A 27,526-nucleotide genomic window follows, 5' to 3' on the forward strand; every position below is an offset into this window, starting at 1 on the left:
ATCGCTCACTCGGAAAAGAAGGAAACTGATATCAGCGCACCGGGAGGTACTTATATGACCTCGTTGACGTCCCGTACATGGACGGGGTCAGGGCGGGGTCGTGTGATGCCATCCCCCGGCACGCAGAGGTGCTGCTGCAAAGATTTTTCTGGATCCAGTCTGACGCCTGGGGATATTCTAAGTTAAGGAATCTACAGCTAGATGTCAATAAGATACTGTAGTTCTCCAGTATTGGAAGCTTTGATAGATTCACATGCTTCCATCAGTCCCAGGTACTTCAAAAAAGCAATGCTAAAATTACATAGCAGAAAGTAGGCCTACGCCCATTTCAGTTTTTTTAAACCATAACTCGTTTTGTAAAAGAAGCCAAGAATAATTTTTTAACCAATCAGGACCCTTCACCCTCTAAAACACCCCAGATAGAGCCTTAGACCTTCAGATTTTCTGAGCACTTGTGCCCAAGATAACCATGTAAAAAATCCAAAGGTGAGCCTCTCAGGGGAGATGGGCGGGTCGCATGTGAATCTATGAAAGCTTCCAATACTGGAGAGTTACAGGTAAGTAACTTGTTTTCTTGCTCTAGTATTGGAACTTTCATAGATTCACATGCTTGAATCAGAGCAGCTAGCAGTCCATAGCATGTTTTATTCTGTGTCTACATGAACAAATGCAAGTGTGTGCTTCAAATTGTCAATCTGCAGGGAAGAACAGTTTAACCTGAAAAAACCCCAACCACCCCCCAACTGATCATAAATACTCCTGCTTAACGTCTACAATTTTAAATACCAAAAAGAATAAACACTGGGTAACCGACATATTGTAAACCTCTACACAATAAGAAATGCATATAAAATAAAATGTGCACATTCTTACAGTATAAAGGAAGTAGGGATGAAGGAGAGAGCTCACCGTCACTGCAAAAGGTTCCTCAGCACCGCCTGTCCTACTGCCACATCATTGTTAGCGGCTGCATCGCAACAGTAATGCCTGGTTAAGGTGTGTGTACTCTTCCAGGTAGCAGCCCTACATATATCCTGGATAGGAACTCCAGCAAACAACGCAGTGGGTGTAGATATTGCTCTCGTTGAGTGAGCACGCACCCGTGCTCCCAGAGGTTTCCCTGCTGCTTGATGGCAATACTGGATTGCACTCGAGATCCATCAAGCAATCCCCCTTTTTGAAAGAGGACAGCCTTTTCTGGGCGCACTGAAGGACACAAACAGTGGTGACAATTTGCGAAAAGCTTTTGTTCTTTGCAGATAAAATTTTATACAACGCTGGATATCCAGCAAATGAAGAGCCCTTTCCGCTACAGTAGTTGGTAGAGGGAAGAACGTCTTGAGGATAAGAGGTTCATTCAAATGAGTCTAATGGTACTTTGGGGATTAACTTTGGATAAGTACGAAGGACTATTCAATCCTCTCTAAAATGTAGAAACTGTTCCCGTATGGTCAGGGACATGAATCTCCCCAACTCTCCTGGCCGATGTCAGCACCAGAAGAAGAGCCACCTTCCAAGAAAGGAACTTAAGGTCCGCCCTATGAATGGATTCAAAAGGAGGTTTCATGAGTTGTGATACTATATTAAGCTGCCAGAGAGGTGGCAGAGGCTTAACAGGAGATAAAGTACGAAATTATCCTCTCATGAACTGTTTTATGATTCCCTCCGACCATAATGATGGTCCTGAGGACGTCCTCCTAAAGCGAGATATAGCAGCTAGATGGACTTTAATTGACGCATGTGCTAATCCAGATTTTGCCAACAGAACGTAAGGAAGGATCTCATGAGATGCGGATCTTGGAGGATGAACATTAGAATCCCGGCACCAAATACAGAATAGCTTCCATTTCATCCTGTATATCTTATTCGCACTCGGGCATTTGAAAGACTATCCCAGCATTCAGATGGGATTTCTAGATGTTGAAATTTACACTGTTCAGAAGCCATGCTGCTAAGCATAGCAACTTGGGATCTGGATGTAGCAATTGTCCCTGCGACATCGTCTGAAGCAATGGAATGGGCTAAAGGAGAATAGGTTGTGTCTCGGAAAGAAGCAGCTCTGTGAACCAATGTTGTCTGGGCCACCATGGGGCTATCAGGATCATCCTAAACGGCTTTGTCTTGATCTTCATGAGCAGTTGTGGGAGGCGGGGAATCCACTGTTGGTTTGGCACATTTTAGAAAAATGCTGTCTAGGGTTTCCTGATGGATTTCCCACTCGTGGCAGGTTGACTTGAGTGTGCTTAATGTGTTTGCCTTGACATTTTGATCCCATGGAAGGCGTTCTGCTTTCATTGAGATTCCGTTTTGCACAGCCAATCTCCAGATGCTCTGGGTCTGGGCCTCCTGAGACCGGGGGGAAGGATCTCGTGCCACCCTGCTTACTGAGATACTGCATTGTTGTGTTGTCTGTCCTGACCAGTACAGTTGAGTTCCTTATCTTCGGCAGAAATGCCAGCAATGCTAATCTCACTGCTCTGAGCTCCAGCAAATTGATATGAAGTTGCTGGTCTTAACTCTGCCAACGCCCACTGACCTGGAGGTCTTGAAGGAAGGCTCCCCAACCTTCGAGGGAAGCATCGGTAGTAATCACCTGTGGAGCCGGCATTGTGAGAGAAAAAAGACCGACTGAAATATTTTGACGTCGGGTCCACCAAGACACGGCCTGGATCATACCTGCAGGACTGTAATGACATCCTTGAAGGAACCTACTGTTTGACGCCATTGCCGATCCAGCTCCTCCTGTAATGGATGCCCCCTTAACCGGCAGAAGGGGATGAGAGGGATGCAGGATGACATTGTCCTCAGGAGTGACTTGTAACAGCTTACTGAAAGGGACTCTTTTTGCGAATGCTTGGGACAGTGAAATTAGTTTAATTTGTCTCTCGAGAGAAGGAAACTCCTTGTTTATTGTATTTTCCAGAATTACCCCTACGAAAGTAATGTTCTTGGAGGGGTGCAGAGACATTTCCTAATTCAGAGTCAGGCCTAACTCGCCAAACAGTCAGCTGCGTGTGAAGGTGCTTTGATTAACCAATCATCCAGGTACGGAAACACCTGATGTCTTTGCTTCCTCAGAAAAGCTGCTACTGGAGCCAGACATTTGGTGAAAATTCATGGGGCCGACTTGAGGCCAAATGGCAGTACCTTGAACTGGTAATGGCTTCCGCCTGTGACAAATCAAAGGTACTGCCTGTGGAAAGAATGGATGGGGATGTGAAAATATGCATCTTATAAGACTAAGGCGGGCATATAATCCCCTGAGTTTAGGAGCAACAGAATGTCCTTGTGAGAAGTTGGCCTGATGTATGATGTCACTAGTTCTAGTGTACACCTTATATCAGTCCAAACAACCCTTATGGTGATTGGTTGTAAAGTCAACCTTATAGACCAGCTATCCTAGTGGTAGCATGGACAAGAGCAGTCTTAGGCTAAACTCTGAATGGCATGTGAAGCCAGCTGTGATACCATATATAATCCCTTGAATACGAAATGAAAGGACACCACAACAGATATATATATAAAATAAAGTATTTATTCTAGTCAAACCCTCAGCACTCTGAGATTCGAGGTAAGTACAACAGTCTTAATCAAGCATACATTAAGTCACACAGGTAAGTAATACAGTTAGGCCCTAGGGGCCACGCAAATCATATACTAAAGAAGTGGTATAAGGACCACTGTCACGGAAATAGAATAGGCCTAGGCAATCGCTGGGGCTACACTACACTACCAACAGTTAGGAAGTGGGAGGCCCACGGGATTCAGGTGCAGAGTGGAAACACTCACGCGTAATGCGTATAATCGATAGAAATAGTACAGTTCTGAAATAAGCAGTTTTAGGACACTTCTGGAGCAACTAGAAAGTCGAGACTCGGAAACTAGACCCTAGGATAGTCACTACCCCTGTGAGCACCGAAGTACCCAAGTTACCTAGCCCACAGGCTGCGGGTGCATAGGTGTGAACTTGCGTCGGGTTTCGTCATGGACTTCTATGGATGCCTGAAGGAAAGTTGCTGACAGGCAGTCAGTGCAGAGTGTCCGGTGGATCCCAAGGCCGGGATCAGGAAGGAAGGGTACCTGCAAGCAGAAGGGACAGAGTCAAGGTCACTAGCCAGTGACCACGTGGAACCAGGAAGGAACCAGGCGATGTCGTGAAGATTGCAGGTGGAGAGGTGAAGCTTGTCGCCGCAGCCACGGGTGCCAGGAGACGTCGAGGGCGACCAGGACCAGGAGGCTCTTGCTGTCGGCGGCGTCGAAGTCGAACTAGGACTCACCAAGCCTTGGCAAGCGGAACCCACGAAGAATGGAGGACTTGCTTCTGGTGCAGACCAGGAAGGTCTGGGGTGCTTCTCTTTTGCAGAGAAGCGGGAGCCAGTCTGGAGGAGCCAAACCAGCAGTGAAGATTTAAAGGTGTGTCGTCACAAAGGCCGCTAGACAACGGGCAAGCAACCGGACAGACGCAGCAAGCAGGAAAATGCAGAAGGGCCCCACGCAGGACTCGTGGAGTGTGGGGGGCTGGTCTTCGGTGCAAATGGTGGTTGGGGCTTCTCAATCCCTGGTGCACAACTTCGAGGGTACCTCAGAAGCTGCGCTGGAAGATACTCGCCACTTTTCCCAGGTAGCCGGTCCCACGTCTCTCATCGCCTCCACGGATCTCAGCTCGGCTGTGGATGTGGATCAGGGTCGGAGAAGTCTGGAAGTCAAGGCTCTGGTCGGGCTCTGCAGTCGGTCCCTCGTAGAACTTCAGCAAAGCAAAGGGTAAGTCTCTTGATGGTGCCTGTTTGCACAGGGTAGCCACTCCTTGGCCACAAGGGAGATTCTTCAGTCTTCTTCTTTCGTCGAAGGTCCAGAGTTTCTGTTCAAGTTGCAGGTTCAGGATAATCTAATCTCCTGGGGCCCAGCTACCACTCTTATACTAATCTGGGGGGCTGGGTTGCCTGCTAGGTCACGCCTTATGGGTGGGACCTGGGAGGGGGGTGGTTACACCCCCTTCCCTTTGTCCAGTTTCACGCCAGGACTGGGGCTGGAGTGCCCCAGCACCAGTTTGAACTGGACTATGCATGGGACACCTTGTGTGCCCCAGGCATGTCTCATTCCTTTCAGCCCTCCCTGCCCCAATACACTAAAGTCTGTCTGGGGAGGTGCTAGCACCTCCCCAAGCAGGAAACCTATTGTCCAAGCCTCCCTTGCCGGGATCACTCCCAGCAGCAGGAGGTCAGACTCGTGTCTGTGGCAGCAGCATCCATTTTGTGATGCTGAGGCTTTGGTTAGAGTTAAACAGCAAAGTAGGATTTTAACATGTCTCTCCCTCTAGAAGGGGGGAATAATATCCTCATCACCAGAAAGGGGATGGGGGTATTATTCCACAGTGTTAGACACCTTACACGACATGTTTCGATAAAGCCAAACCATAGTTACCATAACCGTTTAAGATTATAAGGTACTTTAAGAGTATATGGTAGGCTATATCATAGAACAGCTATAAGGACATGGTTCCGAAAGCTGCAGACAGGCTAAGCTCATGCTAGAGCACCATCTCACATGTTACCAAGCACTCTGCCTCCAGGATTGTTAAGGCCTGCCATAGGAGTGGCTGATAGGTACACACGTGTCTATTTTAAGGGTAGATATAGGTATACTATATCTAAGCAAGGGGTGATTACACGACCTTGCCCCAGCTGAGTGATCAGCCAGTTGTGTCTGATTGGAAGGCCAGACCAGGGGGGGCATAATACATGCTGCAGCCCCTGGGAGGCCTAGGGTACACCTATGCCCTGGGTACCTAGGCTACACTGTACAGGGTCCAATAAGGTGATCCTTACCAATTGGGAATGTACCTAGAGTACATGGAGTCCATTTTAAAGAGAGAGCAGACAGCCTGAGACCCTGAATGGCAGGATCTCAGGCCAACTAAGTCGAAAAACCAGCTAGACACTAGGCAAAAAGTTGGGGGTAACCATAGTCAGATATCCACCTTCCTACAGTCCTGAAGGGAGACCATGCCGAAGGACTGCTTTTTGAGATAAGTGTTTTGAGTTCTCAAATCCAGGATCGGATGCCATTGATGCAAGTTCTTGCGTATCAGACAGAAACGTGAATAAAATCCATTCCCTCTCTGGGAGTTTGGCACCGGTTCTATTGCTCCTTTTCGGAGCATTGTAAAAATCTCCAAATGCATGAGATCTAAGTGTTTTACCTCTTGCTGTCCTGGTGGAGTACAAGGAGGGATATGGAGAAACTCCAATGTATGGCCAAATCGTATTAGATTGAGGACCCATCAGTCCGTGGTTATTTTTTGCCACTGGTGAAGGTGAAAAGAAATTTGTCCCATAGGGGAACATCTGAAAAATTGGGAATAAAAACAGCTGGAGCCTGAAGCTAGTCAGACGTTGTGATGTGTCCTTTCCCCGACGTCCTGCTCTTCCTCTGCGGGCAGATTTAGAATATGCTCCTGACTGTTGCTGTCGTTGAATGTACTGTTGACGGTACGGCTGGGAAGATGTAGCGTACGAGGGGTAGCTATACTGCTGAAATCCTCCCCTGTAGGATGGAAGGCCCCTTCCTCAAGCTCCTCTAAAGAGCACTTTCCAGTACTGGAGCGTCCCTAGAGCCTTCGCCGTGTCAGTATCTTTCTTGATATCTTGTAGCGCATCGATGTGCTTCCCAAATAAAGCCTCACCATCGAATGGAAGGTCTAGGATTTTATTTTGGACCTCCGGTCTAATTGAAGTAGCTCGGACCCATCCTAGACAGCATAAACCTGCTGCACCCCCCCAGCGATCTGAAAGGTGTGGTTGCGCTATCCACCGCACAATCTATTACTTCTGCAGAAGCTCTCTCTCGCAGACTTTTCTCCACTACTGGTTTGCTCTCTTCCGGAAGCTGATCCATATGCGGAGCCAGGTCACATATCGGCCCAATATGGCAAGGGGATTAGCTACTCTGACCAACAGAGCCGACTGACAAAAAACGCTTACCAGCGTTATCTAGGCGCCTGCCTTCTCTATCAGGAGGTATGGGTGGCAATGGGTTTTTAGATTTTCGCTGAGCTGCCTGGGAAATAACAATCTAGTTTGGGATGGCCAACCAAACAGCCTGGAGCGTCCTCTGAGGCCTTGTGTTTCTTCTCCAACCTGGATAGTACTGGTGTCACGGTCACTGGTGTTTTCATGACCTTGAGTCCTTCCTCCCATACATGACCTATAATCGGAATAGCCCTCACTTATTTCCTGTAGGGCTCTTTAAAATCATAAAAACAGTCTGTTGGGTAGCCGGCATAGGCAGATCAAATCTTTTTGCAGCTCTCTAACAAGTTATGAAAACCACCAATATCCTCTGGTGGTGAGTCAACAGGCACCGGAGAAGGAGAAGAAGGCATGGGAATGAGGTAGTGGTCCCGTTCTCCATTTGGGTCTATAAGCTCTCCTTCCCGATTATCATCCGTAGTACCCAGATCTTGAGGGATAGAAGGAGGTGATCTCTGTAAGGGTTCCACCAGCACAGCTTGAACCCTCTTTGGAGTAGATGGGATAGAGCATGGACGAGGAACTATTTATGGTATTTCCTGAGGTACAGAAGTTGGTAGAAATCTCTTCCTGCAGTCAGCCAACAGGAACTGTAGGTCCGTTAATAAAGAAAACAGCATGCAAACTACCTGCTCCTGATGATGGTATTGTCCCTGAGGAGTATAGCCTTGATATTCACTGTATTATTCCTCAAAATCATCCTCCTGACACTTAACGTGCAGCTGGGACGGGCTACTCGCATAGCCATATGGCCCATCATCATCTTCCTCAGAATCCTGCTCTATCAACAGGTGAGATGGCAAAAGAGGTGTAACCTTGCCAGTTGATGTAATTTCAGGTGTAATTCTCCTTGTTCTCGTCTTCTCTGTTCTGTCCAGTGTTTTTTCCCCTCATCGACAGGCCGTCGAAGCTGCAGCCGTAGGGGGTGAGTTGGAAACCATCGTCTATGGCCTAACCGCCAAAGTAGTCGTTACCGTCATTGTCGAGCCTGCCGTCGGCGATACCGATTTCGATTCCATAGTCGACGGTAACAAAACCTTCGTTGACTGAGTCCCCAACTCCACCATCAACACCAACGCTTTCTTTGGCAAAAGGCGAATTTCAATCTTCGTCGAGGACAGAGGTGGTTTCTTAGTCGACAGTACCACCGATGATGTAGATTTCGTAGACTTCCTTACTTCAGGAGGCACTGAAGAGGGCTTTTTGAAGGAGTGCCTGACCTGAGGGAAGTTCTAGGTGGCTCAGAACTCACCTTTCTTGCTCGTTTATCCCCCGAAGCATGTCCCTTCCTCTCCTTTTCATGTTTGAGGAAATTTTGAGCGACTGCACCCATAAGACCCACGATAGGTCTTTCTAAGGTTTTTTTTTTTTGGACACTCCCCAGATTACTGGGCATGAGGTGGTGATCTCCTCTTATGGGACCTCCTGGATGAGGAAAAAGAGGATGCCTCATTACTGTCCTCACTAGAAATCACTTTTCTGGCTCTGGGTTTCTGAAGCCATATCAGAAAGCGTCCCTCACGATCCCTTAAGGTTTTACTTGAAAAGGTACGACATACCTTGCAATCCTTTGACTGATAGTCTGGATATAGGCAATAAATACAGTCCTCATGAGGGTCATCAGTATAAAGCCTTTACTTGGAGCAGGTAGCACAGGCTCTAAACAGACTTTCTCCTTTCCTGACATAATTGTGCCTGAGTGATGACAAACCAGCACTGAAGATGGATCCTGTAAATGTAAATATTGAAATGAAGCCAAGATTATTTTTTAAATTCACTTACAAGAGAAAACTGAGCGGAGCACAGATGAGACTCCCTAGCATAACATGCAGTATAAAATCTGAAGGTCTAAGGTTCTCCCAGGGGTGTTCTAGAGGGTGAAGGGTCCTGATTGGTTCAAGAATTTTTGGTCTCTTTTACAAAACGAGAGTTATGAGTTCCAAAATTGAAATGGGCCTAGGCCTACTTTCTGCTTTGTATAGATATAGCATTGCTTTTTTGATGTACCGGGGACTATCTCGACGACGGGGAATGATTCAAGCATGTGAATCTATGAAAGTTCCAATACTGGAGTAAGGGGTGTTACCCCGAAACCGGTCCCAGCATGCTTGTTTCTGGTCCAGGGAAGACCTGGCATGGGAGTTCGGGCTGGACAGTTCCCATGGGGGACTAGTTCAAGGCTGATTTGCATATGACTGGGTCTAAACTGGAATGGCGTGCAAAAAAACGATGGTTTTAACCCAGATCTGAGACTGGGGGTGAATGTTTGATTAATTTAGCATTCTGTTCATCATCTGTTCTTTCTGCATTTAACCTTCTGTGGACACACTGTTCAGATAAACTAAAGGGAGCCACTTCTAAATAAAGTACTGGGAGTTTTCACGATGGACAAATAGAGTAATTTATAACCCTTTTACATTACTTCTTCTCTCCCTGCAGTGTGTGACAAGGGTTTAAGCTAAAATTTTATGAAAGGATTGCACTAACAGGAATGAGGCATTAGCCCACACACTTCAACCTACTGTGATATTGGAAGTGTTTTTTTCACTCGTGTAATTTCCAGTGACTCATTTTTGTATGCGACATAAATGCACTTTTTGATAGGTCTTTCCTAGATCTTGTCTTTTGTTTATGTTTTTTGCATTACAGTACCCCACAAATGACAAGGAAAAATACAAGTATTTCCCTGCATTTAACGCTGGATTTTCACATTTAATGAGTGCTGAAAAGTGTAAGATTGCAGGACAAACCTATTAGGGATCATGGTCTTGATGAAAGCCACGGACTCCTTTTAGGGACCTATATAAGGCTCTAACATGTCAACTTATGTGAAGCAGGAGGCATAAACACATTCTGGCATCAAGTTATTTTTTCATTATCTTGCAGGCCCTCCTGCAATGAATACCACCTAGGAAGGAGCAAGAAAATGTTAACCTTTAATTTGGGTTCCACATACCCTCCTTCCCAAAAATAACTCCTGCATATTGGGGAGCCCATTCACAAGTGTAAGCTTTTGACAAATGTTGGGAGGTTTATGAAGCATGACGCACAAGTTACTTACTTGTGTAACGATACTTTAAAGAGACTTTAGTTTGTGATAGATTCCTTACCTTAGAATATCCTCGGGTGTCAGACTGGATCCCGAAAGTTTGTCAAAAGTACCCCTGGGCGTCGGTAAGTGTCGTCATGCGGCTGAGAATACGTCGCTGGCGTCTTAGCCGCCAAGATGACGTTGTCGGAGCTACTTAGACGTGCCCACGCGCGCTGACTTCAGTTCTGTACATGACTTTCCGCGCCAGGAATGCAGAGCCATGACAGAGACCAACTACTGATGCAATAGAACTAGGGCCCACGAAAGGGATGACCTGAAACCTAGAGAACAATTCACAGAACGGGGAGGATGGGCGGGCGGCAAGGAATCGATCACTAACTAATGTCTTACAGATATATCATTACACAAGTAACTTGTGCATCTGAAAGAGACACGTTGGTGATAGATTCCTTACCTTAGAATACATACCCAAGCAATACCAACCCTGGTGGTGGGTCTGCAAAGTGAGATTACACCAGAAAGTCACGGAGAACGGAACGGCCAAAGAAGCAGTCTCTCCGGACTAGACTGTCAAGGCAAAAGTGCTTAGTGATAGTATGCAGCAAGGCCCACGTGGCCACTGGACATGTCTTGCAGTGGGACACCACGTCCCAATGCCGTAGTAGCCGCCGTTGCCCTGGTGGAATGGGCGCACAACCCTACCAGAGGCTCCTTTTTAGCCAAAGAGTAACAGGCTTGAATACACAAGACAACCCAGTGGGAGATAGTTCTCTTGTGCACAGCCTGGCCTTTCTTGGCACCCACGTAGCCAACAAAGAGCTGGTCATCCACCCGGAACAGTTGAGTGAGGTTGAGGTAAATGAAAGTGCACGTTTTGGGTCCAGACAGTGGAGCCTCTCCCTCTCTGGAAGCGTGCGGAAAGAAAGTGGGCAGTGTGACAGACTGCCCCAGATGAAAGGCAGTGACTACTTTTGGTAGAAAGGAGGGATGTGGCCGAAGCACAACCTTGTCCGATTGAACCGCCAGGAAAGGAGGTATGAAAGAGCCTGGAGTTCACTCACGTGCCTAGCAGAGGTGATAGCCACCAGGACGACAGTTTTCAAAGTTAATAACCGTAAAGGACTGTTATGAAGAGGCTCAAAGGGAGCGCACATTTAGTATGTGAGAACAAGGTTCAAGTCCCACTGAGGCATCACAAAAGGAATAGGAGGGAAAAGGTAATGCCTTTGAGAAATCTATTAACAGGGGACTTGAAAAGAGGGCTGATCAGGCAGCCTGAGAAACGCAGAAAGATAGCCCTTAATAGTGCCCAGAGGAGAGCCCTGCCGGGCCAAAGAGAGAAGGAACAATAGCACCTCAGAAAGCGGGTCCGAAAGGGGATCCACAGCTTTGGCTGCGCACCATGCCACAAATTTGTTCCACCGGCAGGTGTATACAGTTTTAGTTGAGGGACGCCTGGCTGCCAGAATCACATTACAGACTTCAGGAGGCAAGTCAAATGGAATCAACTGTTGCCGCTCAATCTCCACGCAAGGAGGTGGAGGCTGGACAGGTTCGGGTGGAGGACCGACCACTGCTGCTGCAACAGAAGATCCTTCCAAAGAGGCCGTCGGATCGGGGGAATCGATGCTCATACTGAGTAGCTCGGGATACCAAACTGTTCGAGCCCAGTCCGGTGCCACAAGAATGACTTGGGCCCAGTCGCATCTGATGTTCTTCAGCACTCTGGGTAAAAGTGGAATAAGCGGAAAGGAGTACAACAGACCGCAACTCCACTCGCGACAAAAAGCGTCTCCGAGCGAGTGCCGCCTTGGGAACTCCAACGCGCAGAGCTGCTGACATTGCGCGTTCTCTACGGTGGCAAATAGATCTAACCAAGATTCTCCCCACTGCTGAAAGAGACCTTGTGCCACCTCCGAGTGAAGACGCCAATCGTGATCCATCATGCACTGGCGGCTGAGTTTGTCCACCCTGGCATTCAAAGAACGTGCCAAGTGTTCAACCACCAGGATAACGCCCTGGCGTTCCAGCCACGTCCAGAGGTGCAGAGCCTCCTGACAGGGTCCACTACCCCACCCAGCCTTGCTTGATGCAGTACCATATGACGGTGGTGTTGTCTGTGAACACCTGCACAGCCCTCCTCTTGACAGAGGGAAGGAATGCTTTCAGTGCAAGTAGGATCGCCCTGAGCTCCAAAAGATTGATATGGAGCTGGGACTCCGACGGAGACCAGGGGTCTCTGATCCCATGTGGCCGCCCCATCCCAGGAGGGATGTATCCGTCACCACTGAGTGCTCCGGTTGGGGAAGGGAGAGGGATCTGCCGCTGACCCCACGCTGGTCCATGAGCCACCACTAAGTCTTGTGCAGTGCCCTCCAAGATCTGGATGTAGTCGGACAGGTTTCCCTGATGCTGCATCCATTGGAACTTCATGCCCCACTGCAGAGCCCGCATATGCCATCTGCCATGATTGATCAGCAGGATGCAGGAGGCCATGATGCCCAGCAGCCTCAGTGTCTTCCTGACCGTAACCCAGGACCAGGGCAGAAAGATCGGAATCATAGCCCGAATGTCCCGGACTCGCGGTTTGGGAGGATAAACCCGAAATTGCGCCGTGTCCAGAACCGCTTTGATGAAGAGGAGCTTCTGAGAGGGAATCAGATGAGACTTCAGCACATTGATGGAGAACCCCAGCGACTGCAGGAGGTTGGCCATAGTCTGGAGGTGGGAGACTACTGCCTGGGGCGAGCCTGCCTTCGGCAGCCAGTTGTCGAGATATGGGACAGACCCCTAATCTGCGCAGATGAGCTGCAACCGCCGCCATCCCTTTCGTTAACACCCGAGGGGCGCTGGTAAGGCCGAAAGGGAGCGCGGTGAACTGAAAGTGCTCGCAGCCTACCATGAACAGCAGGTAACGCCGGTGGGCCGGTAGGATGGGGATATGAAAATAAGCATCCTGGAAGTGCAATGCTACCATCCAGTCTTGCGTGTCTAGGGCAGACAGGACCCGAGCAAGCGTTAGCATCTTGAACTTAAAGCGATTGGCGTTCCGGAGGTCTAAGATAGGATGCAGGGCCTTGTCTTTTTTTGGAATCAAGAAGTAGTAGGAGTAACAACCACAACCTACTTCTGACGTTGGAAGGCACTCGATGGCCACCTTGGCCTCGAGACGAGGGCCGCAACTTCCTGCTGGAGAAGTGCCAAGTGTACCCCACGACCTGCAGTGGTATTGAGGTGGAATGGCTGAAGGTGCAGAGGCGAAGGGGAGGGAGTAGCCCTTCCGGACTATTAGCAGAACCCACTTGTCCGTTGTGATCGTGTGCCAGTGGGGGAGGTGATGGCGAATCTTGCCGCTCACTGGCGTGTGGTGGGCCTGAAACACCGGACTAGGAAGGTTTTGAGGCAGCAGCGGCCGGGGTAGACAGACCCGCCGCTGGCCCCGTGAGCCACCGCAGCGCGCCCCCCCCCCCCCCCCGGCTGCGCTGATACTGTTGCTGCACAGGCCAGCGGCTCTGAAAGGAACCCGACTGGGCGCCTCTACCCTGACCCCGAAAAGCAGACCCCCAAGGGAGTGCGAGTGGTGGCAAGGCCCAAGGTCTGGGCCGTAGCCCGGGAGTCTTTAAAGCGTTCCAGTGTGCTATCCGCTTTGTCACCAAAGAGGCGCGTGTCATCAAAGGGCATGTCCAACAAAGTGTTCTGGACATCCCCCCGAGAAGCCAGTTGTCCTGAGCCCGGCGGAGCGCCACCATAGTGGAAATTGCCCTGCCGAGGAAGTCAGCGGTGTCAAGACTACAACGGATGGTGAATTTTGCAGCATCTCTCCCCTCGGTAATGGCTTGGGAGAGCACCACCCGGGCTTCTGCCGGACACTGAGGCAGCACCTGTGCCACTGTGTCCCACACAGTGTGAATAGCGGCCCAAAATGCATGCAGTATTGCCCGCCCGCAAACCTGAACTGGCAGAGGTGAAAATCTTTTTCCCAAACTGCTCCAGTTTTTTGGATTCCTTGTCCAGAGGTGCGGAAGGGAATGCGCTTGGAGAGGCAGAGGCCTGGACAACCAGACTCTCAGGTGTTGTATGTGAAAACCCGAATCGCCCAGGGCCGGGCGATGGCGTCGCGCCACACACCTATCTACAGGAACCCCTGTGTTAGATTTGTTCCAGGTGCTTAACAGAATGTCTGCAAGTGTGTCGTTAAAGATCAGGAGCGGCTCCGCCGAGGTCGCTGGCTGCAGCACCTCAGTCAGAAGATTGGTCCAGATAGGCACCAATGGGAGCTCGAGGTTAAGAGCCTCAGCCGCCCTACGCAACACCACCGAAAAGGACCAACCGCCTCCGTAGCTACGGATGAAGGGTACAGCGTACCAGGGTGTGGAGAGAAATCCAGATCACCAGGAGTCTCCAAATCGCCCTCCTAGTCCAGGTCATCCTCACACTGGGCTGCGAGAGGGTCCTCAGACCCCTGCCAGTACTCCCATTCGTCCCCCGGCTGCTTAAGATGCTGATAAGGATGAGGGACCTGGGGAAAGGGAATAAATTTCCCCCCTGGAATAGGTATCGGAGGATAATAGACCAATCCAGGTTAGACGTAGTCTGGGCCCGGGGGCAACGGCGTTGTGTTCGGAGTCAGCCCTGACACCGGAGGCAGCACCAGACACGGCGCAGCGCCGAGGCCAGAGCCAACGGCGCCGCAGGGTATCTTGCTGGCGTAGCCGGGGCCAAAGGCGGCGGCAGAAACACCCAACAGGTCCACTAGGCCCGAAGGCGCTCCGGAGGGACCCGATGGGGCAAATAAACATCCCATGGCCGACAGGAAGCCCTGTATTTCTTCTGAAGTCGCGCACGACCCCGGGAAGGGTGGGTAGGCCGCAGGCAACAACAGAGGCTTCATCGCAGCCGCGGGAGAGCGACCACTCGCCCCCTTTACCGTGTCCCGCGACCGGTGAGGGGTAGACAGAGCGACGCCGCTTCGTCGACTTTTTTGGTGCCTCGACTTACCTGTTCCCAATTCAGACGAACGATGGTGTCTGCTCCGCGACCGGTCCCTCGACCACCCACGGGAGCAGGACCTTGAGTGGCGCGGAACTGGTTGCCGGGCCTCCAACAACTTTGAGGAACACTCCTGCAAGGCCTTCGGCGCCATGGCCTGACAATCGGGGCACGTCTCGGGGTTATGGGCGTGCCCCAAGCAGAAGAGACACACGTCATGCGGGCCCGCCACCGACATGTTCCGACGGCAGTCCCTACAGGACTTGAACCCAGACATCCCTACTGCACCAGTAGTCTATTTCTCGACAAAACAAGACTCAGAAACCAAGTCAAATATTACTAGGAGTACCGCTCTCTCTCTGATCTGCGCTTGCTGGCGCGGAAAAATAAAGAACTGACGTCAGCGCGCGTGGGCGCGTCTAAGTAGCTCCGACAACGTCCCCTCTACCGATGCGCAGGGGTACTGCTGACGAAAACTTTCCGGATCCAGTCTGACGCCTGGGGATATTCTAAGGTAAGGAATCTATCACTAACGTGCCTCTTTCAGATACCAAATTTGGTGTGCAAGGCCTTGCCTTGCAGTGTTTTGTAATTCCTGCTTATACCGTAGGACATTATCTGGGTAATACCCCCCATTGTGTGGATTGGGATATTAACTTAAATTACTTTATACCATTTGTTCTTTGTGATTACAAGATTAGATGGTACACATTGCAATCATCTCAGTCTTGTTCCCTTGATCCCGGGGTAGTTGGGGGTGCCGAGGGGGAATGGGATGAGAGCTTTGAAAGAGAAAAAACACTAGCTGTTGTGTTCTTATTAAACATTACTTCAGTTGTTCAAAAAAGTGTAGACATCTATGAAACTCTAGTAGGCTACTTTTCGGGCCAAGGACAGCTGAGGGAAGGAAGGGGTTGGGGATATTGCTGCAGAGAAATTCTAAAAATACTATTGTATGTTACATTATTTTCCGCTGTTCTGCCTACTGATAAATATTGTTGCTTCTATCTTGTTTATTTTCAAAACTGCTATTCATATCATATGTGCACTAGGATAGGCTTTTGATTTATGAACCTTGAAATTCTGTTCCCAGCTTTAAAGTGTTCCACTAACTAGTCCTGGGAGTCTCACAGGAGACTACCCAATAGGCACTTTATTCATGTCATTCTCAGTGATTTGCAGTCCATTCGGTTCTCAGTCTCATATTAGTACATTAATTCCTTGGTACCAGAGGGGTCTTTTCTCCGCCATCTCTAGATAGAGATCCATAAAACGTTTCAGTTCTGTTCCATATCAAAGAAATGCTTCAATTGCAGAAGATGTGATCACAATATGTTCCAGCAAGCCGGACTATACCTATAAAAGAGGACTGAGATGAAGTCATAACTAATTAGGCAGTGAATATCCTGATAAAATGCATGTTCACTCCACAACCTATTCCCAGGGTCAGTCTAACCCCATTCATGTTCATCACAGCTCACCTACTATGAGTGCAGAAATTAACAAAAACGGTCCGGTTTCTATCCAGTGAATCAAATTTTAGTACCAACTTACAAAGATCGTTTCCATTGCGGTTTCCTTGAGTCAGTTTGTTTTCATGGCTGTTATGCCTTGTTAATATGCACTGAGATCTGGTACATCCAATCAATAGTTTTACTAAAGAACTTCAATGTTAAGAAGATTGTAGACTTAACCCAGACTGGAGTACACCCTTACCTAGTCCGCTTAGCTAAAAGTTTGATTTTTAACTCCAAGATAGCTTTTGCATGGACTGATTAACATTTTGTAAACAAACCAAAAATTTGTAGGATTATTCTCAGAAATGAGACCTGAACACTGGCTAGTTTATTAGGAACCATGCCATATTAGTAACTCTGAAATCTAAATGAAGTTAATGTCCTTTTTAAAAGGATTAGAAATTATTTTAAAGATCCATTTGTTTAAAACTTTAAATGAGGGGAATAGAGCATTTCCAAATCCAATTATGCTGCTTGCAATATTGCTTCAGCAAGGTCTTTAGGGCTACATACCTCTGCAAACTGATATTCATTTACACTGACATCCGATTCCTCAATATCTTCAGTCTCCATGTGATTGCCAGTCTCATTATTTCCTTCATCATGAGGGCTAAGCTCTTTTACTCTGAAAATGGGAAAATATTTTTACTGTACCCACTGAGAATTAGATTAACTTTGTTACAGCAAATGAACCTTGCATCTCTGCTTGCACGCTTTTCTTAGCTTCCACTTTAAAAGAAATATATATTTTCTCTTTAAAACAACCTGGTCCCAGACATCAACACCTGGTCACTTATGATATAATGATCTGCATCAGCTACACTACAACCTTTCTACTGCCACACACATGCAAACAGACTAGGATAGCAATTTCCTGTACATTTTTAACTCAACATTTTCGGAAACCACCTCATTAATTTCAAATAAGTTTTTTCAAACTCAGAATGCCAGCCTCTGCAGAAGCCGGTTATATCTGTAAGGATTGGGGGAAGGGGTTGGGCGAAGAGTCCAAATGGCACCTGCCGACAGGTGGAAGAGACACTGTTTTCAAAACAGAAAAAACAGATTACTTACCTGTAACAAATTCTCAAGCACTGCTACCAGTCAACAAGGTGGGAACCAGTAGCCACATACAAGAGCATACCAGAACAGTAATAAGACAGATGAGCCAACAATTATCAATTTAGTACATCACTCTCATAACAAATGACCCAGACCTCAACCAATGAGGTGGTAGCGCTAAACTCTACTAATCCCAGAGGTCAAAGCTCAGATATAAAAACATAAATGTATGAAAATAGAACAGGGTTGCCTTGGAGGAGAGGAGAGGTCTTTGATGGATAAGTACTGCCTTGTGAACGTGATAGTTCTGGTTAGTCACCCTACAGATGTCTACCAATTGCATACAGAATAGCCATTGCCACATCTAATATGAAGTCTCTCCTGATTCATTAACAAAAAAACGATTGTTGGCTTTACTACGGCAAAATGCAAGTGTAGTTGCAATGCACATGACAATACTTCATTTGAAAGGGGACTACCAATATTAGGGTGACAAAAAACGGAAAAGGTTGCCTGGTCTCTTAAAACAACTAGTTATAATTATGTAGAATGAACGACATCTACCAAAGTTCAAAGAATACCTGCTGTGTTTTTTCCACCATGTTGGAACAATCCCGTTCAAGTGTCAGAAGGTACTTTAGGGATTAAAGTCAGATTAGCACGCAGAATGTCTAGTAAACTTCAAATAGGGTTTTTATTGGTGAACGTTTGTACCTCAGGTTCTTATGGCTGATGTTAGGGCTAGATGAGCTATTATCAAAGACATGCATTTCAAGTCTGTTGTATGTATGGGTAATGTGCTTTCTGGTGAACAAGTTACTTACCTTCGGTAACGATGTATCTGTAAGAAACATTAGTTAGTTAGATTCCTCACCTTAGAATATCCCCAGTCGTCAGACTGGATCCGGAAGATTTTTGTAGCAATACCCCTTGCGCGTCGCTAGGCGTCGTCTGCGGCTCCGCGTCCGTCGTTGGCGTCGTGCGCCGGAGTACTTAGACGCCGCCCTCGCGCGCTGACGTCAGTTCTTGTACATAGCTTTCCGCGCCAGGAACGCAGAGCCATGCAAGAGACCGACACTGGTGCCAAAAAATCTAGGGCCCTGAAAAGGATAGCCTTAACCCTAGATGTCGGTTCGCAGAACGGGGAGGATGGGTGGGTCGGTGAGGAATCTAACTAACTAATGTTTCTTACAGATACATCGTTACCGAAGGTAAGTAACTTGTTCATCTGAAAGAAACACGTTGGTTAGATTCCTCACCTTAGAATAGATACCCAAGCATTACCAACCCTGGTGGTGGGTCTGCGAACCAAGATCACACCAGAAAGTCCTGGAGGACAGAACGGCCAAAGAAGCCATCCCTCCGGACTTGGCTGTCTAGGCAATAGTGCCTGGCAAACGTGTGCAGCGAAGCCCACGTCGCCGCCTGACAGATGTCCTGCAAAGGGACTCCCCGTCCCAAAGCAGTAGTAGCCGCCGTGGCCCGAGTAGAATGGGCTCGCAGCCCAACAGGAGGGTCCTTTTTTGCCAAGGAATAACAGATTTGTATACACAATACGACCCACCGGGAGATGGTCCGTTTGTGCACAGCTTTTCCCTTCTTAGCACCCACGTAGCCAACGAAAAGCTGGTCGTCCACCCGGAACTGTTTTGTGCGGTCCAAATAAAAGGAGAGCGCACGTTTTGGGTCCAGACAGTGGAGCCGCTCTTCCTCTTTGGAAGAATGCGGAGGTGGAAAGAAGGTGGGCAAGGTGACAGATTGCCCAAGATGAAAGGGGGTCACCACTTTCGGTAGAAAGGAAGGACGAGGCCGAAGGACAACCTTGTCCGGATGAACAGATAGAAAAGGAGGCTTTGAAGAGAAGCCGAGCCGAGGTGATGGCTACCAGGAAAGCAGTCTTAAGAGTGAGAAGACGAAGAGGACAATTGTGAAGAGGCTCAAAGGGAGCGCACATCAAATGTTAAGACAAGATTCAAGTCCCACTGAGGCATTACGAAAGGGACAGGAGGGAACATGTGAGTAATGCCTTTAAGAAAGCGCGACACTACAGGGGACTTGAAAAGAGGGCTGATCAGGAAGCCGTAAGAAGGCAAAGATGGCAGCAAGATAACCTTTCAAGGTGCCCAGGGCAGAGCCCTGCCGGGCCAAAGAAAGAAGAAATAGGAGAACCTCAGAAAGAGGGGCGGAAAGGGGATCCACAGCCTTTGCTGTGCACCATGCCACAAATTTGTTCCACCGGCAGGCGTATACAGTCTTTGTGGAGGGACGCCTGGCTGCTAGAATGATATCACAGACTTCAGGAGGCAAGTCAAATGGCATCAACTGCCGCCGCTCAATCTCCACGCATGGAGGTGGAGTCTGGACAGGTTCGGGTGGAGGACCGTCCCCTGCTGCTGCGACAGAAGATCCTCCCGAAGGGGCAGACGTATCGGAGGATCGGTCAACATACTGAGTAGCTCGGGATACCAGTACCTTCGTGCCCAATCCGGAGCCACCAAGATGACTTGGGCCCGGTCGCACCTGATCTTCTTCAGCACTCTGGGCAGAAGTGGTATGGGCGGAAAGGCGTACAACAGACCGCAACTCCACTCACAACGAAAAGCGTCGCCTAGCGAGTGCCGCCTTGGAAATTCCAACGCGCAGAACTGCTGTCATTGCGCGTTCTCGTCGGTGGCGAATAGATCTAACCAAGGCTCTCCCCACTGCTGAGAGAGACCTTGCGCCACCTCGGAGTTCAGACGCCATTCGTGATCCATCATGCACCGGCGGCTGATTTCGTCTGCTCTGGCGTTCAGAGAGCCCGCCAGATGTTGAACCACTAGGGTGATGCCCTGGTGTTCCAGCCATGTCCAGAGGCGCAGAACCTCCTGACAAAGGGTCCAGGACCCCATCCCGCCCTGTTTGTTGCAATACCACATGGCGGTGGTGTTGTCCGTGAACACCTGCACGACACTTCCCGGACAGAGGCGAGCGCCATCAAAAGGCATGTCCATGAGTGTGCTCTGGACATTCCCTGAAAAGGACGTGGACCGCAGCCAGGCGTGACGTCGAAGCGCCACCGTGGTAGAAATCGCCCTACCCAGCGAGTCCGTAGTGTCGAGCCCACATCGGATGGCATGGCGCGCTGCATCTCTCCCATCGGCCAGAGCCGAGGAAAGCCGTGCCCGGGCCTCCTCCGGGCACAGTGGCAGCACGTCCTTCACCGTATCCCACAGAGAGTGGGAATAACGGTCCAAGAGACAGGCGGTGTTTAAAGACCGCAGGCCCAAACTGAGCGAGGAGAACAGCTTCTTACCGAACTGTTCCAGTCTCTTGGAATCCCGGTCCGGAGGAGCGGACGGGAAGGAGGATTGGGAGGTAGAGGCCTGGATAACCAGACTCTCGGGGGTGGGGTGTTGGGACTGAAAACTGGGGTCGCCCGGAGCAGGGCGGTGGCGCCTGGCAACGTTCCTATCCACAGGAGGGACTGTGGAGGGCTTAGACCAGGTGCCCTGCAGAACGTCAGTGAGGGCCTCATTGAATTGCAGCAGAGGCTCAGTGGAGCATGCGGCAGACTGAAGCACCTCAGTGAGGATGTTAGTCCTCACAGCCACGGCAGGCAGCTCAAGCCCAAGGGCCGCGGCCGCCTTGCGCAGCACCACAGAAAAAGCTGCACCCTCCTCCGAAGCCAGTCGGAGGAGAGATGAATCCAGTGTCCGGTGAGGTATCCAATCCACTGGCCTCCCCCAGTTCATCTGCCCAGTCCTGAGAAAGTTGCCCTTGAAAGGCCATAGGGTCCTCAGACCCCTCCCAGTCGCCCCCGTCATCCGATTCCTGGTAAACAGGAGGAATCATCGTAGCCGGTCGATAGACAATATGTGTCTCTAGCGGCGTCGGATGCGGCGTCGGGCGGCGCCGCACCGGCGTCTGGACCGGACAGGGGCTGGACCGGGGATCGACATCGACCGGAGTCGGCGGTAGTACCGGTGTCGGCGGAGGAGGCGTGACGAGGTCGACCGGCGTCGACGGGGGCGTCGGGGCTGGAGCCTCCAACGGCGCCGGGCCGGAGCCGCCGGCACACGAGGTCGCCCAGTCGAGTCCGCGGGGCCCGAAAGCGCGCCAGCGGGCGTCGACGGCGGGGCCAGGCTCCTCATGGCCGAGAGGAAGGCACTGACCTCAGTCGGCGTCGCGTCAATCCCAGGGACCGGCGGGTATGGGGATTTGCGCGGCGCCTGCAGCTCCAGCGGAGCCGCCGGGGTAGAACCACCCGGACCCTCGGCCGAGTCGCGCGACCGGCGAGGTGAGTCCGAAGAGCGGTGTCGCCTCTTGGACTTCTTAGAGCGCTTCGACTTACCCAAAGACTTCGAGCCAGACTAGCGACTATGTCGAGTGCGGCTCCGCGACCGATCCTTGGACCTCCTCCTGGACCGGGATCGAGAGGGGCGCGGAGCCAAGTGGCGAAGCTCGAGAAGCTTGCGGGACCGCTCCCGCCTAGCTTTCGAGGTCAGGGCCATACAGTCGGAGCACGACTCCGCGTCGTGGTCGAGGCCCAAGCAGTACAGGCACCGGCGGTGATGATCGGTCACCGACATCAGTCGTTGACAGTCGTCGCAGGCCTTGAAACCAGGCATCCTACCGGCACCAGTCTTCCTCCCAATAGTTGTAATGCTTTTCCACATTGGGAAGTGTACTTCACTACTGTTATTCTTCGCCCCATCTCCTAAGCACTAATCTGTCTGGGAAGATCGTACAGTTGTTTGACAGAAAGTCCTTGTGGCTCACTCATGTGACAAACTGAAATTATCACAATGAACAAAGTCTTCAATGTGAGCTGTATCAGATGGCAACCTTGCATAGGCTAAAATGGGGTGCACATCAAGAAGAAAAATTTACTCTCCTTCGGTAACGATATATCTGTAAGAAACATAGGTTAGTTATAGATTCCTTACCATAGAATAACCCCCAGGCGTCAGACTGGATCCAGAGAATTTGTCAGCAGTACCCCCGCGAGTCAGAAGGTGGCGTCGTTCGACTACGCGTTCGTCGTTTGCGCCATAGTTGCTGGGCTGACGTTGCAGTAGCTACATAGACGCCGCCCTCGCGCGCTGACCTCAGTTCTGTACACGACTTTCCACGCCAGAAGCGCAGAGCCATGCAAGACACTGACCACTGGTGCACAAAACTAGGGTCCTGAAAGGAAGTCCTTAAACCTACAAGTCAGTTCGCATAATGGGGAGGATGGGTAGGGCGGTAAGGAATCTATAACTAACCTAGGTTTCTTACAGATATATCCTAACCGAAGGTAAGTAACTTGTTCATCTGAAATAAACAGTTATAGATTCCTTACCTTAACGGAGATACCTGAGCACTTCCAACCCCGGAGGTGGGTCTGTGAACTAAGTTTACACCAGAAAGTCCTGGAGAACAGAATGGCCAAAGAAGCAGTCTCTCCAGACTTGGCATACGAGTTACCTTCGGTAACGATGTATCTGGTAGAGACGTTGTCTAGCAGCAGACTCCTTAACGTACAAGTTACTAACCTTCGGTAACGATGGATCTGGTAGAAAAGATTCCTTAACGTATAATTATCCCCAGGCGAGAGACTGGACCCGGAAAACCTCCTTGCCCAGCATTTCTCTGCCCAACAGGGGGTGGCACCACGCGACTCCGCCCAGACGTCCTCCGCGGGCGTGACGTCAGCGAGGTCACATAAGCCCCACCCTGGCATGCTGACGTCAGTTTCCTTCGGAGAACTTTTCCGCGCCACAACGTGGAGCCATCACAACAAAACTGAGGAGAGCATGGGAACAGTGTGAGAAAAAAACCAGAGAAGCAAAGTAGAGAGAAACAAAAGGTGAGGAACAGTACCAGTTGGCAGCAAGACACCAGAAGGCTGCAACAGCAAGCCCAAGCAGGAAAAGAGCAGCGCAGCACTCCGAGGAACAACCGGAGCAGCAAAGCCAAAGGAAGAAAAGTGCAAAGCACCAATCCGTGGAACCACTGTGCAAGCCCAGGCGACAGCCATCCTGGAGGCACAAGCATGTGAAAGCACCGTGATAGAAGAGAGAGGGTCTGCAACCACAGAGTGAAGGGCCACAAGCCCAGAACAGAGGAGCAAAAGCCATCCATCCCCAGACTACACTGCTAAGGATGGCCATAACCCCTGAAAGGAGTAGGAGGCCAAAGGACAGGTAAAAGATTCCCCAACGAAGACCGCAAGGGAATCAGAAACTCTAACAGAGGGGAAAAGAGCAAAAGTAGACCCTTACACTGTAGAACTAGCTGGAGGGATGCCTGACCGGAAGAAAACTAAGAGGACACCCACAGAAGACAAGCCACCCAGAGGGGGGCGATTGCAGAAACCCAAGCATAGGGTCCTCGCAGAACAGGGAGGAAGGGTGGGTCGTGAAGGAATCTGCAGCTATAATCGTCTCTACCAGATACATCGTTACCTAAGGTAAGTAACTTGTACATCTGATAAAGACTACTAGCCGCAGATTCCTTAACGTAGAATAGATACCCTAGCCATACCCAGAAGGGAGGAGGGCCTGTGAGAGCCTCCCCACCAGGAGAGACACAGGGCCCCAGCAGGGACATGTCACAGGGACAAGAAGGGAAAGGCCAGGATACCCTAAGCCCAACCAAGGGAGAACCGTCTAACACCCCCACAGGGGCAGAGTGGGCCCTAAAAGCTGCAAGAAACACCAGGACCACCTCAAACCCCAGTGAGAAGAGGTAGAACCGAAGGCAGGGCCCATCGTAAGAAACACAGATACGACAGAAAAGAGCTGAACACACCTCAGCCGCAAGCAGCGGACAAGGAAGGAACGGCTCCACTGTCAATAGCGCAGACGTAGAAGAAGAAAGGTAAAGTTGCGCAAAGCCCCAACGGAACCAGAGGCAGGGGCACAAGAGAATACATCAAAGGCCACAACGGTGGAGGAGAACAAGCAGGCCTTCACAGGAATGCGCAGCTAGCAGCAGGCAAAACCATGAAACGGCGCACCCAGGACAAGCAAGACGCCAGCCGAAGGCAGAGGCCACAGAGGGCCAGGACACACCCCAAAGGAGGGGTCGGTCCAGAAAAACACACAGACCCACGAAAAAATGGAACAAGGCAGAAAAGAAAGACTGAGGATGGACCAAGCCGTCCACCAGAACACAGAAGCCATGGAAAGCCAGTCGCTCGGAACAGCAGACAGACTACCAAGCTAAAACACCGGACAGAAGTGCGGAACCGTCACAACACCATGCCACAGACAGCAGCTCAGACTGGCCTAGCGACTGAGCGAATAAGGAGGACGGACGGACCTGGGCGCAACGCAAGCTGCTGCAAGACAATCGGCAAGAAGATCGCACCTGCGACATACTGTGACGCCACGGAGAGCAAGGAGCCCGAAAAGGGCCACCACACCTCCCCAGCACATGACAGCTATTTAATAGCTACAAGTATCCCACATAGGGTAGGTTACGTCCCAAGAAACATGGGAACACCTTTTGGGAAAAGCTTTCCGCAGCAGAGGACAAACCAAGACCTGCAGAGAAAACCGCAGACGGCTTGCCAATCAACCAATAAAGAAGACACAGAAGGCCTAATCTCAGGATCTACACGGGCTTACCAACAGCCAAAACCACAAGTCAAAAAAGGTCCGGACCAGCAGGGCAACAGCACCAAAGGGTCAACGGAAGGACCCTGAAGGCACACAACCACACAACACACAACCGGGGCTACTCCTTATTAGGCACCAGAAAACAACGGGAGAACACCTCCCAGAACACAGACCGACATCCAGGTCACTGAGGAGCAGGGGAAGGAGGACGAAGCCCCGCAAGGAACCTCTGAGTGGCAGAATCCGCAGGGGCATGGAACAAAAGAGCCCCATCGAAGGGAATGTCAACCAGGTGTTCTCTAACATTCTCAGGGAAAACACTATCCCTCAGCCAAGCATTGCGACGTAGGGCCACTGAAGAAGCCATGGTGCGACCAAGCACCTCAGAAACGTCTACAACCGAGTGAAGAATAAACGCCGCCAGCTCCCGGCCATCCAACAAATGGTGCCGCAGATCAGTGCAGGCACCCTCCTGAGAAGCGGAAGACAGAAGGGACTCCGCCGAATCCCACAAGCAAGAAGTGGCTCTGGCCAACACACAAAGCATGTTAAGCGCCCGCAAGGCAGCACTGCAGGAGGCGAAGATGTTGCGCCCCCAAGAATCTAACTGTAGGAGAGTAGGGTCTGCTTTCTATGTTCACCCCCACTTTTTGCTTTTGCTTTACTGGTTTTCGCCTTAGATGTGGCTGTGGGCCTGCTAATCAGACCCACAGCCCTGCTGTTCTCTCTCTAAATTTTTACTATGTACTTTAGGTGCATAACCCATTTGTATAGGATCACCTTATTGGCCCCTGTACAGTGTACCTTAGGTACCCAGGGCATAGGTGTACCCTAGGCCTACCAGGGGCTGCAGCATGTATTATGCCACCCCTGGCCTGGCCTTCCATTATGACACAACTGGCTGATCACTCAGCTGGGGCAAGGTCGTGTAATCACCCCTTGCTTAGGTGTAGTATTCCTATACCTATCTTATATATAGACACATGTGTACTCCTATGGCAGGCCTTAACAATCCTGGGGGCAGAGTGCTTGGTAACATGTGAGATGGTGCTCTAGCATGAGCTGAGCCTGTCTGCAGCTTTCAGAACCATGTCCTTATAGCTGTTCTATGATATAGCCTACCATATACTCTTCAAGTACCTTATAATCTTAAACGGTTATGGTAACTATGGTTTGGCTGTATCAAAACATGTCGTGTAAGGTGTTTCTGGGGACAAGGATATTATCCCTCCCTTCTAGAGGGAGAAGACATGTTGAGACCTACTTACCCGGCTAAAGTTAACCAGAGCCCCAGCATCACAAAATGGATGCTGCTGCCACGACACAAGTCTGACCTCCTGCTGCTCGGAGTGATCCCGGCAAGGGAGGCTTGGACAATAGGTTTCCTGCCTTGGGAGGTGCGAGCACCACCCCAGACAGGCCTTAGTGTATTGGGGCAGGGAGGGATGAATGAAACGAGACACTGCCTGGGGCACACAAGGTGTCCCATGCATAGTCCAGTTCAAACCGGTGCTGGGGCACTCCAGCCCCAGTCCTGGCGCGAAACTGGACAAAGTCCCACCCATAAGGCGTGACCTAGCAGGCAACCCAGCCCCCCAGATTAGTATAAGAGTGGTAGCTGGGCCCCAGGAGATTAGATTATCCTGAACCTGCAACTTGAACAGAAACTCTGGACCTTCGACATTCGACGAAAGAAGAAGACTGAAGAATTTCCCTTGTGGCCAAGGAGTGGCTACCCTGTGCAAACAGGCACCATCAAGAGACTTACCCTTTGCTTTGCTGAAGTTCTACGAGGGACCGACCGCAGAGCCTGACCAGAGCCTTGACTTCCAGACTTCTCCGACCCTGATCCACATCCACAGCCGAGCTGAGATCCGTGGAGGCGACGAGAGACGTGGGACCGGCTACCTGGGAAAAGTGGCAAGTATCTTCCAGCGCAGCTTCTGAGGTACCCTCGAAGTTGTGCACCGGGGATTGAGAAGCCCCAAGCAACATCTGCACCGAAGATCAGCCCCCCACACTCCACGAGTCCTGCGTGGGGCCCTTCTGCATTTTCCTGCTTGCCGCGTCTGTCCGGTTGCTTGCCCGTTGGCTAGCGGCCTTTGTGACGATACACCTTTAAATCTTCACTGCTGGTTTGGCTCCTCCAGACTGGCTTCCGCTTCCTTGCAAAAGAGAAGGACCCCAGACCTTCCTGGTCTGCACCAGAAGCAGGTCCTCCATTCTTCGTGGGTTCCGCTTGCCAAGGCTTGGTGAGTCCTAGTTGGACTTCGCCACCGCCGACAGCAA

At 50.3% G+C, this 27,526-nt stretch overlaps 1 protein-coding gene across 2 annotated transcripts in view; it reads right to left on the reverse strand.

The window, feature by feature from the left end:
* KIF2C (kinesin family member 2C) overlaps window positions 1–27,526 on the reverse strand; it is a 1,365,901-nt gene that overhangs the window by 269,638 nt on the left and 1,068,737 nt on the right. For both annotated transcript variants that reach the window (XM_085602797.1, XM_085602796.1), the window contains one exon: window positions 17,100–17,211. In XM_085602797.1, coding sequence (XP_085458923.1) covers window positions 17,100–17,211 — 112 coding nt within the window. The remainder of the gene's footprint in view (window positions 1–17,099; window positions 17,212–27,526) is intronic.

This window comes from Triturus cristatus, chromosome 4_2 (assembly GCF_964204655.1).
Source record: "Triturus cristatus chromosome 4_2, aTriCri1.1, whole genome shotgun sequence".
Lineage (NCBI taxonomy): Eukaryota > Metazoa > Chordata > Amphibia > Caudata > Salamandridae > Triturus > Triturus cristatus.